Source organism: Cheilinus undulatus, linkage group 12, assembly GCF_018320785.1.
Source record: "Cheilinus undulatus linkage group 12, ASM1832078v1, whole genome shotgun sequence".
NCBI classification, from domain to species: domain Eukaryota; kingdom Metazoa; phylum Chordata; class Actinopteri; order Labriformes; family Labridae; genus Cheilinus; species Cheilinus undulatus.
In genome coordinates this window covers 18,268,033-18,286,908 of record NC_054876.1, presented here as the reverse complement: position 1 = coordinate 18,286,908, position 18,876 = coordinate 18,268,033, and the positions used below count along the sequence as shown (strand labels likewise).

The following is an 18,876-nucleotide window of genomic DNA, read 5'->3' as shown; positions in this document are numbered from 1 at the left end:
TATGACTGATGTTTTCAGCAGATATGAGTTGGCTGGAACTAAAAGACACAGACGGGCAGTGAAAGTGGGAGGCTGACTAACATATTTTTGTTCTTTTTGTGAGTAGATAACAACAAACAGACATAATTCTCCCAGACTTCTACTTTAAATCAATGTGAGCAGACTTGTAGCTACTTTGACAAAGATAAACACAGACTGGCTGCTCTCTCCGATTGATTTTCTGTCTTAAGATTTAGTGTTTGTAGTTTGGTTTCAGCTTAAGAATATAAATCAAAACAGAAGGTAAGCCTGGCAGGAAGAAATTGTCCGTAATTAGTATGTAAAATATGTCCAAGTGCCTAATCATAATTAAAATCTGCTGTATGCCTTCTAAGTGTCTCAAATGTTAAATGATGTAACAGTGAGAGACATGTTATGAAGTTTAAAGACTGTGGCTTGTGTTTAGATGGACCAGTGGGTTACCCAGGGAGGCACTGACCCCCTACCTCTGGAGGAGGAGCACTGCTCTGTGGTGGAGGTGACAGAGGAGGACATCCAGAACTCTGTCAAGTTTGTCCCCAGTCTCTCTGCAGTGGTAAGAAACCTCAAATGTCCTTTCTTTACCAAATACTTTGGTATCAAATCTAAATACTTGTCTTTTCCTTGATGCCTCCAAGGTAGCAGCTCTCTAACAGCTTCAGTCCTCGGCGAACCATTAAAGTGACAAACACAGCAGCCATGATTGATTTTACTTTCACACTTTAGAGAACAAGGTTAGCTTTCAACATTGTCTAACTCTGATAGTTTGAATTGTGTGTTTTTCTTTAGAGAACCATGTCAGTTCTGTTGTTTTGTCCCCTGATTAAAGCCATCCAGCTCCTACACTATCTAACTGTAAAACTTGCATTCATCCAACCATCCTTTTTCATCTGCTTATCCAGTTTGGGTCAGGCTAGACTCAATAAAAAATCCCTGAGGTAATTCATGGGTGAGTTCTGGGTCTGCTCAGGGTCTCCTCCCATTTAGATGTGCCTGCAAGATCTCCATAGGGAGGAGATCTGGAGCCATCCTCATCAGAGGTCTACTAACTCAGCTGGCTACTTCCTGTGTGAAGAAGCAGCGGCTCTGGCTTAGTGTGAGGAGATCAGAAGTCTGAGCCTAGACACCCTGAGTAGTCTCATTTTAACAGCTGGTATCTGCAATCTTATTCTTTTGGTTATAATCTAAAGCTCTCAACCACAGGGGATACACAGATACACAGATCTGTCTTCTATCTCTAGCTGAAATGTCCGCAGCAGTGCTAAAACAATCCACCTGTTGATCTCACCATCTATTTAACTCTTAGTTGTGAGGATGCATGATCTTCCTCACTTAAAGCAAAGCCTCACACTCCACTCAGAGGGATGGTATTGTGCGTTATTTATTCAAAAATATCACAACATTTTGCTAAAGCATTCACTGTTTATGGCTTATTTCACTAACAGAATAAGGATATTTTCTCTAAATAATAAAGAAGAGCTCATTAACATGATACAATACAGCTATGACAACACAGAGTTTTCTTCTGGAATGGTAAAGCTTTCTCACACTGATCCCTTATAGAGAGTATAGTACATACATGATGGAGCATTTTGAAACAGGTAAAAATCCTAAATTATCATATTACATATATATGATATATTTATAATATATATTATATTGTTAATATATTATATATTATATAATTATTTACATTCTAAAGTAAACAGATGAGATTCCCAGACGATTGAATTTCCCTTCGGGGATAAATAAAGTTCTTGTATTGTATTGTATCCTGGTAGAGGTGTGAATGGAATTGCCATCAATTTTGTAGTATTTTAACTGAGCTCCAAAAGTTGTCTAATCAAGATAGCTTATTGAGCACATAGATCCCATGAGATTAAAACAAAAAAAAAAAACAGTAATGGCTACCTGAGGTTGGTAAATTTTCCAGCATTTTAAGAGGGTGGCTTTTTAACCATCAATGCTCAGAAAAGTTGAAAGTAGGGAGACTTTTAGCACAGAAAGACATTATGTACATGAAGGTATTACAATAAAATACGATACAGCACGATACAGTACAGTACAAGCCAATACAATAGTACTTACGGGGTATGTTAGGATACAAGCTGTTACCATATGATACAATATGATACAAGGCAGAACAATCCAGTGTGATAAAGGGTCATATGATAGGATATGATAAGATATGAAAGGACATGTGCTGCAATGATACAATACAATAAAGTGATGTGATATAAGCCAATCCGGTAAAATATGATACAATACAAACCAATACAATCCAATAGAATACAATATCATACAATACAAGCCAAAATGATACGATATGATGCAGGCTAATATGACAGGATACAATGGGGCACAACAGGCTATGAAAGGATTTGTGCAGCATCGATACAATGAAATCCAATGCGATATGATACAATACAAGTCAATACAGTACAATACAATACAGTATAAGTCAATATGACACAATACAATATGATTGATACAAATCAAGCCAGTACAAGCTGATACAATATGAAACAACTGAGAGGATGTAAGCCGTTTTGATAAAACACAATAGGATATGAGCTGTAACAATAGGATGAGTTGATACGAGCCAGTCTGATATGATATGAAACAATGCAATCCAGTATAGTATGAGCTGATATGATATGGGCTTTAACGTTATGATGCAAGCCATTCTGATACAATATGAAACAAACAAAAACAAGCCAATACCAGAGAATACTATAATATGACAGGATATGGGCTGCTACAATACAGTAAAAGCTGATAGGATTAGGATGTGCTGCAACAATATGATACAAGCCACAGCAATTACAATACGATACAATATGATACAATACAATGCAATTCAAGCCAATATGGATATGATACAAGCAAATCCAATAGGAAAGGATAGGATACAAGCCACCATGATAGAATAGGATAGGTTTAGTGGTGCACTATATTGGATTTTTGCCAATATCTGATATGTGGATATTTACAGATTCATTTTAGCCCTTACCGATATCAAAACCAATATTAAGTATGTTTTGCCTAACTAAAAATTCAGTCCTTTGAACACAATTTAAGGTTTGAGGATTAAAAAAAAAACCAAAAACAACTTTTCTTAAAAAAAACACACTTTAAAGTTTAAAGTATGAGGATGAATAAAGAAAAAGACCTCAACTTACATAGGTCTGTTCTTCCTAAATCTCCACTAATTTATTAATATATATGGCCAAATTTTACCCTCAATATATGCTTATATTCATGGCCACAATATCGGATGAAAATATCGGCAGAAATTTGATATCTGCCGATACAGATATTTGCCTTTTTTTTAGCTAATATCTGCTGATACTGATATCAGGCCAATAATATTGTTCATCCCTAGATAGGATATATCCTGCAATAACACAATATGAGCCAATACCATACCATACCATACCATACAATACTTTACCACATGATACTATACCATATTACTTTGGAGTACTATACATTAGGAGATGTCAAGACATGGTACTATGCAATATTATTCAATATGATAGGATCAGTATGATATGATATTGTATGGTACAAAATGAAAAGATGCAAATGATAATAAATGATACAATTTAAGCCGATAAGATACAATCTGATATTTTGTACTGAGTCTGCCTTTGATGGTTACGATTCTGTGGTTTATGACAAAAACCACAGAAGCAGCATAGGCTGTATATGATGACGTAGCTGATTATGATGGCATGAAGGAATGAGTTGTCCCATCTTATTCCTCCTTCCTCTCAGTGCTGTCCATAGAGGGTTAAGATCCTTTTGTACTAAAGATTTTTAGACTTTAACGGTCTTTAAAACAGCCTTATGTTTTGTGGATGTTTCAGATCCTGGTCCGAGCCATGCTGAGGAAGCGCTCCTTCAGTAACCCCTTTGAGTGTCCGAGCCGGAGAGAGGAGAGGTCCATGTCTGCTCCTAGCAGTCTGCTGATGTAAGTGCACTTTATTATGCAGTCAGTAACACACTGTCTGCCTGATCCTGCTCTCCCTTCTACACTGAGTACCTTATCCATGAAGATTAAAACCATAAACTAAAGCACACATGCTGCTTTTATAGCAGGGATTTCTGTAGACTGTGACATGTTTATATCTGTAGCTCTCACCTGTCTCCTTTCTGTGTATCAGGTTAAGCAGCTCTCTGTCCTGCAACAGCAGCTGCTGCCGCTTTGGGTTGCCATAGCACCATAATTCATTCTTTCATTGTATGCTGTGGAGCTTACAGCTTTTATAAGTGTTTCTTTGTGTGTTGCTTTCAGCCTTCAAGGGTAGTGGGATTCAGAGAGACTCAGAATGATACAGATCCAACAGCGCCTAGGGCTGACCTTGGATTTTCTGAAACAGGGATTGAAAGCATCACAGGGGAAATAGCCAATCGTCTTATTCCTTCGTTCAACATACACAGTACAACTCAGGGCAAATGAGAGCAGCTCTAGCTCTTCTCTGCAGTACTGTGGGTGCCCTGGGGACGCTAATCTGTGTTATATGTCTAACACAGTTTGTCATGAGGAGGGACCACTGCAGTGCTGAACGTGTAATCTCCCATTGTGAGCGTTTTAATAGATGATTTCTCCTCTTTTTAGGCCGAGGCTTCCCTTGTTACACTGCAGGCAGCCTCAGAGCTGCTGTCTGAGGTGAAGGTGTTTTCAGAGGACGTGTGAGGACTTTTACACAATACTGCCCCCTTATGGAAAATTGAAATAACTGTCCTGTTCAGCTGAGGCTCCCTGTTTCATGTCAGAGCTGAATTCAATGAGACAGCAGAAGAACAACCAACAACCTCATGTATCATTTTATCATCTATTCTAAACACTTATATATTAAGATTAGACATTATCTACACATATGGGACCATTTAGAAATGTTAGAAGATAAATAACACTTAATCTGATCTAAGTAGAAATGCTTGCATTTTCTTCAGTAATCTAAAAGGATGTAGTATTAGATATGAATGTTGTTGCATCAAAATAAACATTTAAACAATAACAGAGGCCCCAATATTCTGATTTTTATTCCATTCTATGGGTAAAGCCCCGCATAGTGTCCTACATTTCCCCCTATGCAATTTATACTTTGCTTTTATTCCGGTTTAAGGCATGCATCAGAATGTTCAGAATCTTGCAAAGCCAAGATGGCCAGATTTGTCTGTCATCCAGGGTGTGAATTGCTGGAGGGAAAGTCTGGATTTCTGCTTCTGCTTCTGATGATAAATTTTAATCTCCCGGGGGAATATGTTTTAACCCTATTTTAACCCTCTACTTGGACTGACTGCATCCAACTCTTTAACAGTGGTGGTCTAATATCAGTACCTGCTGTGCCACTGAAACATTTATGACATATAACCAAAACCCTGATACTCACACATGGCCTGAGGTCTCACACAAACTATGCACTGCAAACCAGACTCAAAAAAGTGCACAGCGTATCCTGCGTACCCTCACCTCAGGTTTTTCAACTATTGGCACCCTGGGTAGTTCCATCTTACAAAGCGTCAATCTGAAACATTTGTCCCCAGTCTGAGAGTAGCCTGAACAATCCACATCATTAAAGGAGAACCAGAGTGTAGCTGAGGGCAGGGGTAAAGTTGTATTAGCTGGTAAACAATGGCTGCCAGTGGAGCAGTTAGATGTAGCTGTCACATTCGTCCAATCACCATCCAAGAATTTTCTGAAAGGTTCTGCCCTTCCCAAACTGTTGGATGTGAAATATATCCCATGCAATGGATAGAGTGGGACAGTCTATCTAGTGTGTTAGGTCACAAAGTCTCCATCCTATCTTTAGTTAATGCTGCAGGGTTGACCAAAGACCTCAGGAGGCTTTGCAAGCCTTGTCTGCTCTGAGATTGTCAAAATTAGATTTGCATATATTAGCTAAAATCATCATTACACAGTTTTAAATAGTTTGAAGATAACTCTTTTGGTTGTTAGGTTTTTATCAATGAAACAAATGAAATCAATTACAATTTTTGACAGCCAAGTGGGTCATGAGGGGGCCCAGCTTTATTTAGACAGAAATAGGGGGCAAAGGGGGGACACTTAACATTCACAACAACAAAAGGAAATAGACTGTGACAATTTCAAGAAATCGCAGTGTGAGAGCTGACTAGCTGGTGCGCTGCAAGCTGCACAACTCAGCCTCAGCTGCTGGCTTAACTGGAGCATCTACCAAGCTGTAACTAAAATATTTATAAACCTTGATCACCACCCACATCAGGTGATCCGGTTTGCTTTGAGGCCTGGTCTGTATGACTCTGTTCAGGGTAATCACTATTAAAAAATAAAATATTTTTCAAACAGTCACAGTGTGGAGCTCTAAGTGACATACTGAAATCTGCCAAATGATTCAAAGAGAACCAGGACTGTAAAATACTCATATTTTGTTACTATAGTGCCTCCTGTGGTTGTGTATTAATTTGTGTGTATTTAGTGTAAGAGGTGCTGTCCTTGCTATCACACTAGAAAGACTAACGGGTAGGGATGCTCTGAAGACAGCAAGAGGTTTCTTATTGGCTGATTTTATATATTATATATAATATATTTTATATTCATATATATGTATACATACATATATATATATATATATATATATATATATATGAACCAAAAAAGAATGTTTCTGTTCCCATTTGTTCATGTTGTTGCACATTTTTAATTTTTTAGCCAATCTGAGCCTTTTATGGTGAATCATAACAATGAAACAATTACAGTTCAAAGGTTTTAGTTCCCAAACACATGTTAAAACCAAAGAAAATAGATGTTTAAAAGGAAGTCATCATAGCTCTTTAGTATTCTAAAACATGAGATATTAACCTGTTGGTCAATCAATAGACTGACCAATAATAAAGCTCCATGATGCCCCTTGTACTGTGGAGGTGAAATGCTAGAGGGCTAGGTCATCTCCTCAAGTGACCATTTCTTTGACCCCCTGAGGTGACAGATGCCCTCTCACCTATGACTTTTCTCTCCCTCTCACTGTGCTGCAGGGATGCGTGGCCTCTCCGGCCCTCATTAAAACTCCACCCCTCGCTAAGGTAACACAATACAGTCCCGCTTGCTGTCTATCCAAATCTACCTGCTGCTGCGTCCATCATCATCATCTTAAGACTCTCGCTTAAACCCATCAGTAGAAACGACCAAGCAGCCTCCTCCCCAGAGCCATGTCTTTGCTGCTGTCATGTAACGCTGCATTTGTGGTGTTTTTTAACATTCATTGTGTCACAAGCACAAGAGAAGAATCTTTACACGTACAATCAAATCACTCAGCTCCCTCTTTTTTCTCTCTCTCTGTGATTTATTCCTCCAGAAAGAGCAGCACAGGAGATGGGCCGCGAGAGGGCGAGCTGGAGGACCTGCATGAAGACGAGCCCTCCTCGTGAGCTTTTCCTTCAACTTCATCCACATTTCATCCCTTTGCTTGGACCACTGTGTGCTTACCCCTTCATCCAAAGCGACACACTACAGGCAGATCACTCTATACGCCGACGACTCTTGCGTATTTTCATCTGATTTAATGCTCATGTTTACATTCAGAGTGAGCTACGGCTTGCTTTGGTTTCAGCTTCTTGTCCGCCTCAAATTATGAAGCCTCCCTCTTTTTTCTCTTCCAAATGGCAAGTCTCATGGCACTAATCTTTCTCGTCTTAACTCGTCAATCCACTGACTGTTGTGTCTGGCATCAGTGAACCAAAAAGAAAGGGAACTCTCCGCTGAATTTCTGGATCATTAACGGCTGACATTAGGATTGTGTGGCAAAAGAAAGGAACTTATTTGTCAGCATTACACTTAAAATGTGAGGAAGACTGTCAAAATAAGACTTTGTTAAGGCTTTTATGCCTTTATTTTAAGTAGGACAGTGGACAGAGTTTGAAAATGGAGAATGACATGACGGAAAGGAAACGTATTTGAACCCGGGCTGCCTGCTTTAAGGACGTCAGCCTATATGGGTGCACTTGCATGACCACAAGGCTACAAGCACCCCAAACCATGACTTTTTGTAACCCATCTGCATGATGAAAAGTAAAAGCTTCATCATCAGACAGCCCGTCAAAGGGAGAAAGAAACACTTCAAACTTTTGCATGTAAAAATGTCTCTACAGAGGACTGCTAGGCTTTCTTTTCCCAATCAGTGATATTTATAATGTACATAGATGTCTTGCTACTGTCTCACAGCCCGGTCCTTGTATTTGCACCATCAGATGTTTTTATTTATAAGCCGTGTGATAGAGATTGAAGTCTTTCCTGTGTTCCCTTCAGCCTGAAGCCTCTGACAGCTAAGGGAGGACGTCATCTGTCGGAGGGCGATTGCACAGAAAGGATGTCAACTTTTCTCCTCAAACATTTTTGTTTAAGGAGTCATTTTACGCCTCTTCTCCTTCTCTGTTATGTGTCCGATTCCTGTTATCTAACGTTGTCTCCTTCCTTTAATGTCAGACTGTATCATTTGATTTGATGTGAAGTAATTGTGACAGAAACGGGGATGTTTGAATGTGAGTATGTTCCTTATGAGATGCAAAAAATGACTGTAATTTCCTCCTAATGCCTGTACTTCACAGAAGTCCTCTTCCAAACTCAGATTATATAATGTTCTTTGATGTAGGGCTTATCTGAAGGCGTGAAAAATCTTGTGGTCCAAGTTAAACATCAGTGAAAACTCTTAACAGAACAAATTAAATCTTCTGGCTTAAAGCTTCTCCCGACAAGGGGCTGCACACAAATTATCATGGGAGAAAACGAGGTCAGAAAATGTTCAGAAAAGGAGGGAATGTTATCACAAAAGGTGTGATTAGGTGTAAGTTTCTTCAATTTTTTCTGTAATTTTGTCATTAAGCCTAAAGACAACCATAAAAAAACCTAAAAGAGAAATGGATATAAATTCCTCAAAAATTTAAGAAAATTTCCCCAAATTTATAAATGCATTCACCCAAATTCCATATAAATTATTCAAAATTCCCTTGAACAAATTCCTGAAAATTTTTCATTAAATTCTTGGAAATTTTCAGCCTTCAATACTCCCCACATATGCAAAGATTTACAAATAAATTCCACACATTTCCATGAATAATCCCTACATTTCCATGAAAATTTGCGATACTTTTTAAATGCATAAAAAGTCTTTGCATCCAAAAATGCCAGAAGAATTTAAGCCAGTTAAAACTCCAAAATATATACATCCACCCCAAAACATACATGCAAATTTCCTAGCCAATTCCCAAAAACCAATTATGTTATTGATTGATGGCATTATTGATTGACTAATTCTAGATTAAGAGCTGGAGAAACTAATAAATCAGCAGTGAGATTAAAGGAATTATTGGTGAATCAAAAAGGATTATTTGATATGTTTCAATCGTGGACCTTGTTAGGTCGTGGACTCACTTAAAAGCGAAGACTGTGGTTTGTTTTGTCTCCTCCGATCAATCGATGGGAACATTTCAGCCTCCACAGCAACTCTCTGTGCCTCACATTAATGTTATGTAACTCCATTTTGATTCTACCCTCCTCCTGTGTTTGGCTGCCAGAGTGCTGCGATCACTTGAACTGCAGTGAAAAGGAGCATTTCAATGTCATGATTAGGCCCGAGCTGCCAACAACAACACTTCTCCATCCACTTCAGAGCCTCCACAGTGTGGCTGATTAGAAACAGAGAGCACTGCTTTGCGTTTCCTCGATTAGCGTTGCCTGCGGTATCCTCCAGTGAAGGATGGAGAGTTAAGTGTGGGGAGCACACAGGGGTCTGATGAGAGATGTTGTTATGAGTCTCTTTGTTTACAGAGTCATGTTCACTAAGGCTTATGCATTAAAACTGTGAATGATGTTCATATAAGAATGTCAACTTTATAACCCTGTGGCTAATGGGAATGTAAATCTGTATATCTTTTAATTGTATTGTTCAAAAAAACTATTAGTAGAGGATGAATGCCTGTATTAAAGCAGGAGTGTCCAAACTGTGATAAGTGGGTCCAATGTGGTCCATTCAGTTAGCCTGCAGCAAATTCTAAATGTAAGATGAAATATGGTCCACATTAGCTTGTGCTTGACTGATTTGTACTCCGTTGAGTGGTTTCTCACTAGGGATCCAGGCCCAGATCTGTAAAAGTCCAGATCATTGGATCAGTGTGAATGCAGCCATACCATATGCCTGAGTCAGGCATAATTCATGTGAACTCAGACATGATATACTGAAGACAACACTTGTCAGATCTATATAGTTTTGACCCCTTTTATCTTCTGAGGTGCATGGTTGATGTGGAGGTAGGAGGAAGGTAGTGGCTGACATCCTGAAATTACAAAAATCTCAGCAGCCTGCAGGATGCATGGACTGCATAGAGCATAAAAAAATGTTGAAATGAGAGTTTTCCTTGGCTGCCTCTTCTTATTTCTTCTTCTTGGAGGTTTTGCAAAATGCCTAAGTGCATACCAACACCTTACCATGTCAGACTGTGAAAGTTTTTGACAACCAAAGTAATGACGATATCTAGATTCATAACACCTGGCGGATTATGAGAAAAGAAGCAAACAGCAGTGTGAATTGCACTTCTATGTGCCTCTATCTGCTCCAACTGAAGGATGGATTTTCAGATATCAACACTCATATAAAGTTCTGCAGCTTCCTGCAGTTTGCTTTGTTTTCTGGTCTGAATTTTGAAATGAGCTGTCAGTGTCTCTCCTCTCTGCTGCTCGCAGTAACTTTTTTCCTCTTAACTAAGGCCAACCACTGTAATCTGATAGGCCACTTCTAAATCCTTAACCCTGATTGGCTACATGCTTCCCCATCCCTAAATGATGTCATCTGATTAAAGATATGGTATGTAGCATTTTGGCTCTGAAATATCTATATTAACTCAATTAGGGACCATTCTTATGTTATATACATATTTTTTCAGCTGAAGTCTTATATTTTCTCAAAGATTTTCCCAAATTTCAAATACAGGGAAATTCCTAATCTTTACAACTGTGACCAGACTCATCTTTTTGTGGAGGCTGCCATAGGTTGTTTTTATTTCAGTCAACCCAAAATCACCTCTAAAACATGGAACCCCTCATACGCCACATTTCCTGTGACTTAAGACCAGCACTGCTCAGCACTGCCCAACTTTACAACCTCCTTCTCAATACCCATTCTTGGTTTGAAATTAAGGCCCTGTTCAATATAAACAGCACCTCATAAGGCATATTAACTAAACAGAAAACCTATGATTTCTTTTCATTCATAAATTTCCCTTTATGAGGGAGAAATGTTCTTAAAAGTGCTCTTCTAGGTTCGCACTGGTTGCAAATCCAGAGTACATATGCATCCTGGGACCACTTCCAGCACCTTTCAATGCATTTCTCCCTCATTATGAGATATTTATGAATGAAAAAAAAACTTTGGTTTGCTGATTTGTAAATTTGCCTTATGAGGTACCGTTTTTTAACAAGGGGTCTGTCTGCAGACCGCAGACCTCAGGTGCCCCCTCTTTCAGACTTCTACTGTGAAACGTCACCTCTATCAGAACAGAAGGGATGTAATTTGTGGGTACAATGTTTCTGATATTTTTTTTTTCTAAGTTCATCTTTATTCGCAAAGTCTGAAAATGAATTCACCAAAACGCAGAGTAAGCAACTTATCACTGGTGTTGGGCCAAAACCTTGTAGCTCCATTTTTCATTATTTTGTTTTAATAATTTCATAAATCATTGCTACTGGTCACCCTTTACATCTGTCAGCAGGTTTAAACAAATATGAAAGCAATAGAACTGTATAGACCCATTTTAGAAGTAGTTATACAAATGGAGACTTGTTTTAGCTTGTAAGCCTTTGCTTAAGCCAGCATAGCTTGACTAGCTGCATAGTTACCATAACTCTTCAGCCAGTGTAGCTAAGTTAGCTCTAGTTTAAGCTAATGTAGGTCATGCAAGACACTGCTCACATAACTACTTCTGAAAAGGGTCTAGCTTTTGCAAATTAAGCATAAGCTAATGTCACTTAACAAGCTGCATTTGCTTCAGCTTTAGTTAAAAAAAGTTATTTAGCTATAATACCCAAGTAGTTTGCATAGCTATTGTAGCTTTGTTTTGCTAAAGCTTAAGCTACATTAATTATGTAGCTGCATTACTGTAGTAGTTTCTGTGGCTAACATAGCTTTGTTTGCTATAGCTTAAGCTGTATTCATTGTGCAGTCATATTAGCTGAGTAGTTTATGTGGCTAACATAGCTTTGTTTTCTATAGCTTAAGCTTCATTCATTATGTAGCTACATAACCTAAGTAGTTTATACGGCTATTGTAGTTTTGTTTGCTTTAGCATTAGCTATGTATCCTACATGACTTGATTAGCTTGTGATTTTGCTATTTTATCTACATAACTTCATTATCTACATAGCAAATGTTGCTTCTTAAGCTTTAGCATTGGCTAAGTTAGCTGTGTTAAAATGTTTCATCATTTCTTGTAGACTGTTTACTCTGCTTTGATAAACATTTTCTAATTAGGTTTAGCAGGTCAGGTTTTTGACTTTTAACTTCTGGTATTCTTATTCTTACCTTAATCCTTATTCTCAACCTTAACAGAAGTTTAATCTGATTTAATTTTTTTTAAGTTTTAGCGAGTATTTTTTAATGTGACAGATGCAGGTATCTCACTGTAGTGGTCTGCAAAGACGGCACTCTGAGATCTGTGGTGTCCAACCAGACTGTCTTGGATTTTTATGGAACAGTGTCCTCAGTTCAAACAAAAAGAAGTAAACAGATATCTGAGCAGCACTGGTCTGTACTCGTCATACTGTGTTATTGATTTGGTTAAGAGCCTGCTGGTGGGTAAATTTTGTGTACTGTGCATTTAACTTAGACTGGATTTTTGAAAAATTCTTTAGGACACAGAAGGAAGGGTCGACAAGTTACCAGCCAGGCTTGAGGCTATTTGGCATTTGGCCAATTATCTGTATCAGTGTTTTATTTTACCGTTAGCATATTAATCAAAAAGTGGCTCAACTGTGAGGTGTATCTCCCTCTCTGGCCATGATTTCATTCTCCAAGGTCTCACCTAACGTCCAATCCACAACACTATCTGACTGGCTAGGCATCTCACAAGCACTAAGGTGGATGCATGCTGACACAGGAAGCAATATGGCATCACTTCCTGTTCAGTGGAGCTAGTACTAAATGATTTATTTTCCTTCATTTCTGATCATGTAGTTTTATTTTAATCACACTAATCATATTTGTAATCATAAACGTATATCAGTTGTAAAATCAGTCTCATGAATCTCCAATAATCCGTTTGGTATCAGCCCTGGAAATCCAAAATCAGTCAACCCTTACACTAAAGATGAGATATGTTAAAGTGGCTCAGTCATCCTCATGTTTCTGTGTGAGACCCTCAGTGAGAAATGTTTGGACACTCCTGTCTTGGACTGAAATGTTGTATCTGTAAAACTGAGGGTTTGGTTGTCTGTGTCTGTTTTTTCTTCTCTCTGCAGAGACCGATGTGTCGGAAAGCATTAATGTACAGGGTAACCTTCAGTGAAGGGCTGTTTAACCAAAAACTTTGAAATGATATGTGGTATTTTATTAACTTAAAGCTATTTAACTCTGTAAATGGTTCTTTCAGTGTTTCCTGCTTTACATTTGCATTTTTGTACAGACATCTTTGTTGTGCAAGGCTCATCCTTTTATGTTTAAGCTTCTTTGTTGAAAAAAAAATGCTTCTACTGAAATATTTGCACTTTTCCACTTACAGATCGATATTAAAGTTGTGATTTCATCAAACACTTCTGGTACCTGCCAGCCGTTCACCCTGTACAGTTTGTGATCAAGGACAGAACTGAGTGATTCACCTGTAAAAGACATATTTACTGTGAGCTCCTGCCGTCTGTCTCTACAGTCTCTTTGAAGGCATTCCTCTTTGATATCAACCTGCATGTCACAGCACTGCTTCTGGGCTCCTGAACTTTTACCAAATGAAACTCAAGGATGTTTCAAACTTCCTCCTCTGTCTGTGTGAAAATACTGTAACCGCTGTAGGAGGACTCTGAGGAGTTGTCTTTGTCGTGATGCTATAAAAAAAGCAGAATTTTTATGTTATGTAATCAAGGGAATAGACTTCTGGAAGTCACTGCAGGGATAATGCAGAATGGTAAAAACTGTGTTGGATAGGCTGGGTGTGTATAAGAGCAGGTCCTGAGTAACAGTGATAGATGACCCCAGCTGCTCTACAACATAAAACATTGCAGGAATTTGTCTTCATGCTGTGACACCACCTCTTCCAGGGCTGCATGAATCCATCTAAGCTGAATAGTGACGACAGCTCTGTCCACCCTTATTACATATTGGGAGTATTTTCAATAACATAAGCACTCTTTTAGATGGGTTTACTAAACAATTACAGATTCATGGATGAATCTCAGGAGAAATTGCCCAATCCCAGACTGATTTATAAGTAGATTGGGAGCTGTTAAAAAATGCCACTTTTAACAGCTTTTCTCCACAAGCTTTGTAGTAACTGACAGATGAGCGTCGCCCCTCCGTATACCGCTTACTTCCTTTTTAAATTTGAGGAATACAAAATGTTACAAAACAGAAACTAGCTGGTGTCGAGCACCCCGAGACCCTTCTTAAAAGGTGTTGTCACTTTTAAACAGCTTTTCCCCTTGATATGTGGAATTTATGCAACCCTAATTCCAAGAAAGTTGGGCCACTGTGTAAAATGTCAATAATAACAGCATGCTTTATAACCCCTATATTTTAATGATAACAGAAGCTTATTTTGTATTTGATGGCAGCAACACATCTCAAAAAAGTAGGGACAGAGCAACAGAAGGCTGGAAAAGTGGTACTGATGGAGAACATCCTAAGGAGCATTTTGCAGTTAATTAGGTTAATTGATATCATGACTGGATGTAAAAGTACTGTTTAAAGGCCGACTCGAATGGGGAATTACATGGGGAACTAAAAAACCACTCAGAGAGCGCAGACCTCCACCATTAGCCCTATCTCCCAATAGTAAAGAATCCTTTAAAAAATTCCTGGATCCAGACAGTGATCCAGATCACTCCAAAAATCTAATCAGTTCTTCCTTATGCCATTTCTGAAATTTCCTGAAAATTTCTTCCAAATCCATCCATAACTTTTTGAGTTATGTAGCTAACAAACTAACAAACAAACTTACTAACAAACCCTGCCTATCACATGACCTCCTTGGCGGAGGTAATTACAAACACTTGTAGTGTGGCATAATTGATGACATCAAAGACGTCCCACGACTCAACAAGACTAGCACGTCAGAAATACGTCATCATCTACTTCAGTGGTTGTGAGCCTAGGCCTTGGGCCTTCTAAAAAAATCCAACAAAAAGACCCAGAACTGTTGAGCAGCTAGAATCCTACATCAGACAAAAATGGGACAACATCCCTCCCCCGAAACTCCAGCAACTGGACTCCTCACTTCCCAGATGTTTACAGACTGCTGATAAAAGAAGAGGGGATGCTATTCAATGGTAAACATGGCACTGTCCCTTCTTTTTTGAGATGTGTTATTGCCATCAAATTCAAAATGAGCTCATATTTCTGATAAAATGGTGAAATGTCTTAGTTGTGAATAGAATATGGGTTTATGAGATTTGGATTCATTGCACTCTGCTTTTATTTACATTTTCACACAGTGTCCCAACTTTTTTTGGACTTAGGGTCAGAAATGAAGTGACAGTTTTGTTTACTGTTTTATAACTATACCTGATAGAGTACAGACTTTATTGAAAGAGACCTATAAATCCACAACAAGAAGTAAACAGTGGAGCTGGATGAGCACAGCAGTCCGTCACTCTGTGGTGTGGCTGCACATTAAACAGAAGATTATTTTTTCGTCAAACTCCAGCAAAGGTTATGGTTTTTTTCTTTTATCTATTTCTCTTTTAGTTTAAAATTGCATATTGACATTTTTCATAGGGGTTTATTTATTTCATAGATAATAACACAGTAGCCTGATTCCATACACAAATGTTAATAAATCTTACTGCCTCTTCAGACTGTTTTAGATCATTTGTAAAAGTTGCTAAATTAAAACACAGTTGCTGCTGAGCATCCAATCCAAAATCTTTGTAAACCAATGCACAGTAAAAAGCTAGTCATCAAGAACATCGACAGGCTTTTTTACTTTATCAGATCAACATTAGTGTCTTCTATTTGTATGCAGTTCAAGACACCCAATTGCTTCACATAAAGGTTGTCATTTCTGTGCAATGAACTCTGGGTAGTGATACCATATCGCTGTACTGATCTTCTCCCATATCTTTGTGATTGTACTAACTTTGATCTATTTGAAATTTGTTTGAAAGTTGTCTCTCTTGTTTACAGACTGACTGCAAAAGTTTTGTTCACCATTATTTCTTTCAGAACAGGTTTTTATTTTTTGCAAATCACAGTCATTTAAATGAGTGATAGATGATTCAGATTAGTGGCTGCAGCTCCCTTCTCACTCACTCACTTGCCCCCTCCCCTCTCTCTCTCCTCACATTTAGCTCAGGGATTGGCTCGTGTATTATGTGGACACAACCGTATAATAGATCCAGTCCAAAATTTTTACAGCCACATACCACACACTGAATTAAATTTTGCTCCCTGTGTGAGTGAGTGAAAGAGCCACAGAACCATCTTTATTGTTTTTGTTTTTTTCTCTCTTCACAGTACAAAACCATTCCCCACATTCTATTAAGTTTTTTTGCAGTGATCACACAAAAACCTATTATACTTAGTGTGCAAGCTTTGAGTGTTTGACCCAAAAACATCCAAAAACAACAGGCTTAGTGTGCAAAGACCTTTATTGTCCGTTTTACTATAACTGCACCTGGGTTTGAGTCTGAAAAAGGTTTTAGTGATGAAAATCCACAGGAAGAGGAGCAATACAGCCAGATGATGTTACTACCCAGAGTGCATTGCACAAGAGTGGTAAGGTAATGTGAAAATATTTTATTAATCATCCAATCTCAATCTGAACATTTTTGTCCATAAAAGAGACTTTTTCACTTTTATTTGCAGTCATCTTGTACATGTTGTTGAATATAGCATGGTGTTTTGTATAAATTCATATTTTCTTTCTAAACTTTAAAATTCCAAGTTAGATTTTTTTTTTAACTGGGCCTGTACTTTACTGTGTACAAATTTTGCACCCTAAGAAGCCTTTTTTTTTTTTTTGGTCTGTTTTTTTTGTTTTGTTTGCTTAATTTCCTTTCAGTAACTTCAGTCCTGATCAAAACTTCAAAATATATCAATATTTGAAGAATTTTCAGGCATAATGTTGCATATGTCAACAATTAACAACAGCAGATTTGATTGATGCATTAGTTTTTGAGCACTCAAAATGTCCCTACTATACCTTTTGTGGACAACAATGTCAAATAATTTAAAAAAAATCTAATATATAAGTATTTTTTCCTCATATCTTTCAGTCAACCTCAGTCCTGATCAAAACTACTAAACATTAAATCATTTCAAGGATTTTAATCCTTCAAATGTCAGTTTGAACACATGATGTCACTGTTTTCTATGAAATATTAAATGAATAAATCACATTACAGTCTTGGATATTTCTAAGCTCAGCTCAAATAATGAATTTATTGTATGATTATAAAATCTAATCATGGATCAAAATCAGTCTTGTTGCTTAGATTTGACTTAATATCCCCAAAATATTTAAATATTTTCCGGTTTTTGATCAGAACTAAATTTGATGAAACAATTCCAAAAATGGGCAAACATTATTAATGAAAGTTTTTCACAGTGGACATGTCGTAAATGGTTTATAGGGTGTAAAATTTGAATGATACCAAAGGGTTACCTTTCTCCAAAATGTAGAAATCTTGTACATTTTTACACAACATATAAGTAAAAGTCACCAATCTTAATCTAATTCCGATTTTTGCAAAATCAGAACATTTTTCTCCATTTTCCCAGCTGGATCTAAATGTAAAAATAAAAACATTCTCAAAAATGATATCAGAGGTGTTGCCTGCTGCAGCCTTAGCTGAGGTTTGTTCTCCTCGCATTGTTGTTCTAGCAGTAAACCACTGAAAAACATTCAGCCGAAGCATTTTCCAAAAGCACAGCACAGAAAAATGTATAATCAGGACATCATTTCAAGTCATAGTTCCTGGAGGATTTTTGGAGAGTGAGTTTGTACATAATATGAGGTCATGGAAGATGTAAATCTCTCCTATTTTCTGCTCTGATGTGTTGAAGCTGCCCGCTACCTGTGCTGGTGTGTCTGTCTTGTGCATTTCTCTGAATGTACTCTCTCGCCTGTGTGCAGCTGTCTGTAAAACAACAGAAGCATGGTTCATCTCTGTGGAATGCAGTTGTTACGATGTAAATATGTACCGATATATATAAAGAACCTATTTTTTGCATGCTTTTTGTACACCTAGACATCATTAAAGACAATATAAAACAGTTTGACATCTGGTATAGTGTCTGTATTTTTTTCTGACTGAATACAGTGCTGTAAAAAACTATTTGCCCCCTTCCTGATTTCTTTTCTTTCTTTTCTTTTCTTTTTTTTTTTTGCACATTTGTCATACTTAAATGTTTCAGATCATCAAACAAATGTCAAATTAGACAAAAAAAAAAAAGCCTGACAAAATGCAGTTTCTGACAGTACTTTGATTTAAGTAGCCTCTGAACACCCAGTCATTTTATAGTAATAAGTGTAATTATCCAGTAATTTCTCAAGAATAAGGTGGTAATTACCTTGGCATTTTACAACTAATCACTTGGATGTATGGTAATACTGGGGAAGTATTTTTCCAGTTACGTTATAATTGATTCCTCATTATATTGTGGCAATTCTCTGTAA

The 18,876-nt window shown here is 37.7% G+C and overlaps 1 protein-coding gene across 2 annotated transcripts in view; it reads left to right on the top strand.

Moving 5' to 3' along the window:
* Nucleotides 1-15,099, top strand: part of camkk1a (calcium/calmodulin-dependent protein kinase kinase 1, alpha a) — a 136,731-nt gene extending 121,632 nt beyond the window's left edge. The window contains exons 14-17 of one of the 2 annotated variants that reach the window (XM_041801637.1): nucleotides 446-574; nucleotides 3,891-3,994; nucleotides 7,042-7,089; nucleotides 7,362-15,099. In XM_041801637.1, the coding sequence (XP_041657571.1) occupies nucleotides 446-574; nucleotides 3,891-3,994; nucleotides 7,042-7,089; nucleotides 7,362-7,434 (354 nt within the window). In that variant the 3' untranslated portion in view covers nucleotides 7,435-15,099. The remainder of the gene's footprint in view (nucleotides 1-445; nucleotides 575-3,890; nucleotides 3,995-7,041; nucleotides 7,090-7,361) is intronic. The other variant, XM_041801638.1, reaches the window with a different exon arrangement.
* Nucleotides 15,100-18,876: the final 3,777 nt, after the last annotated feature.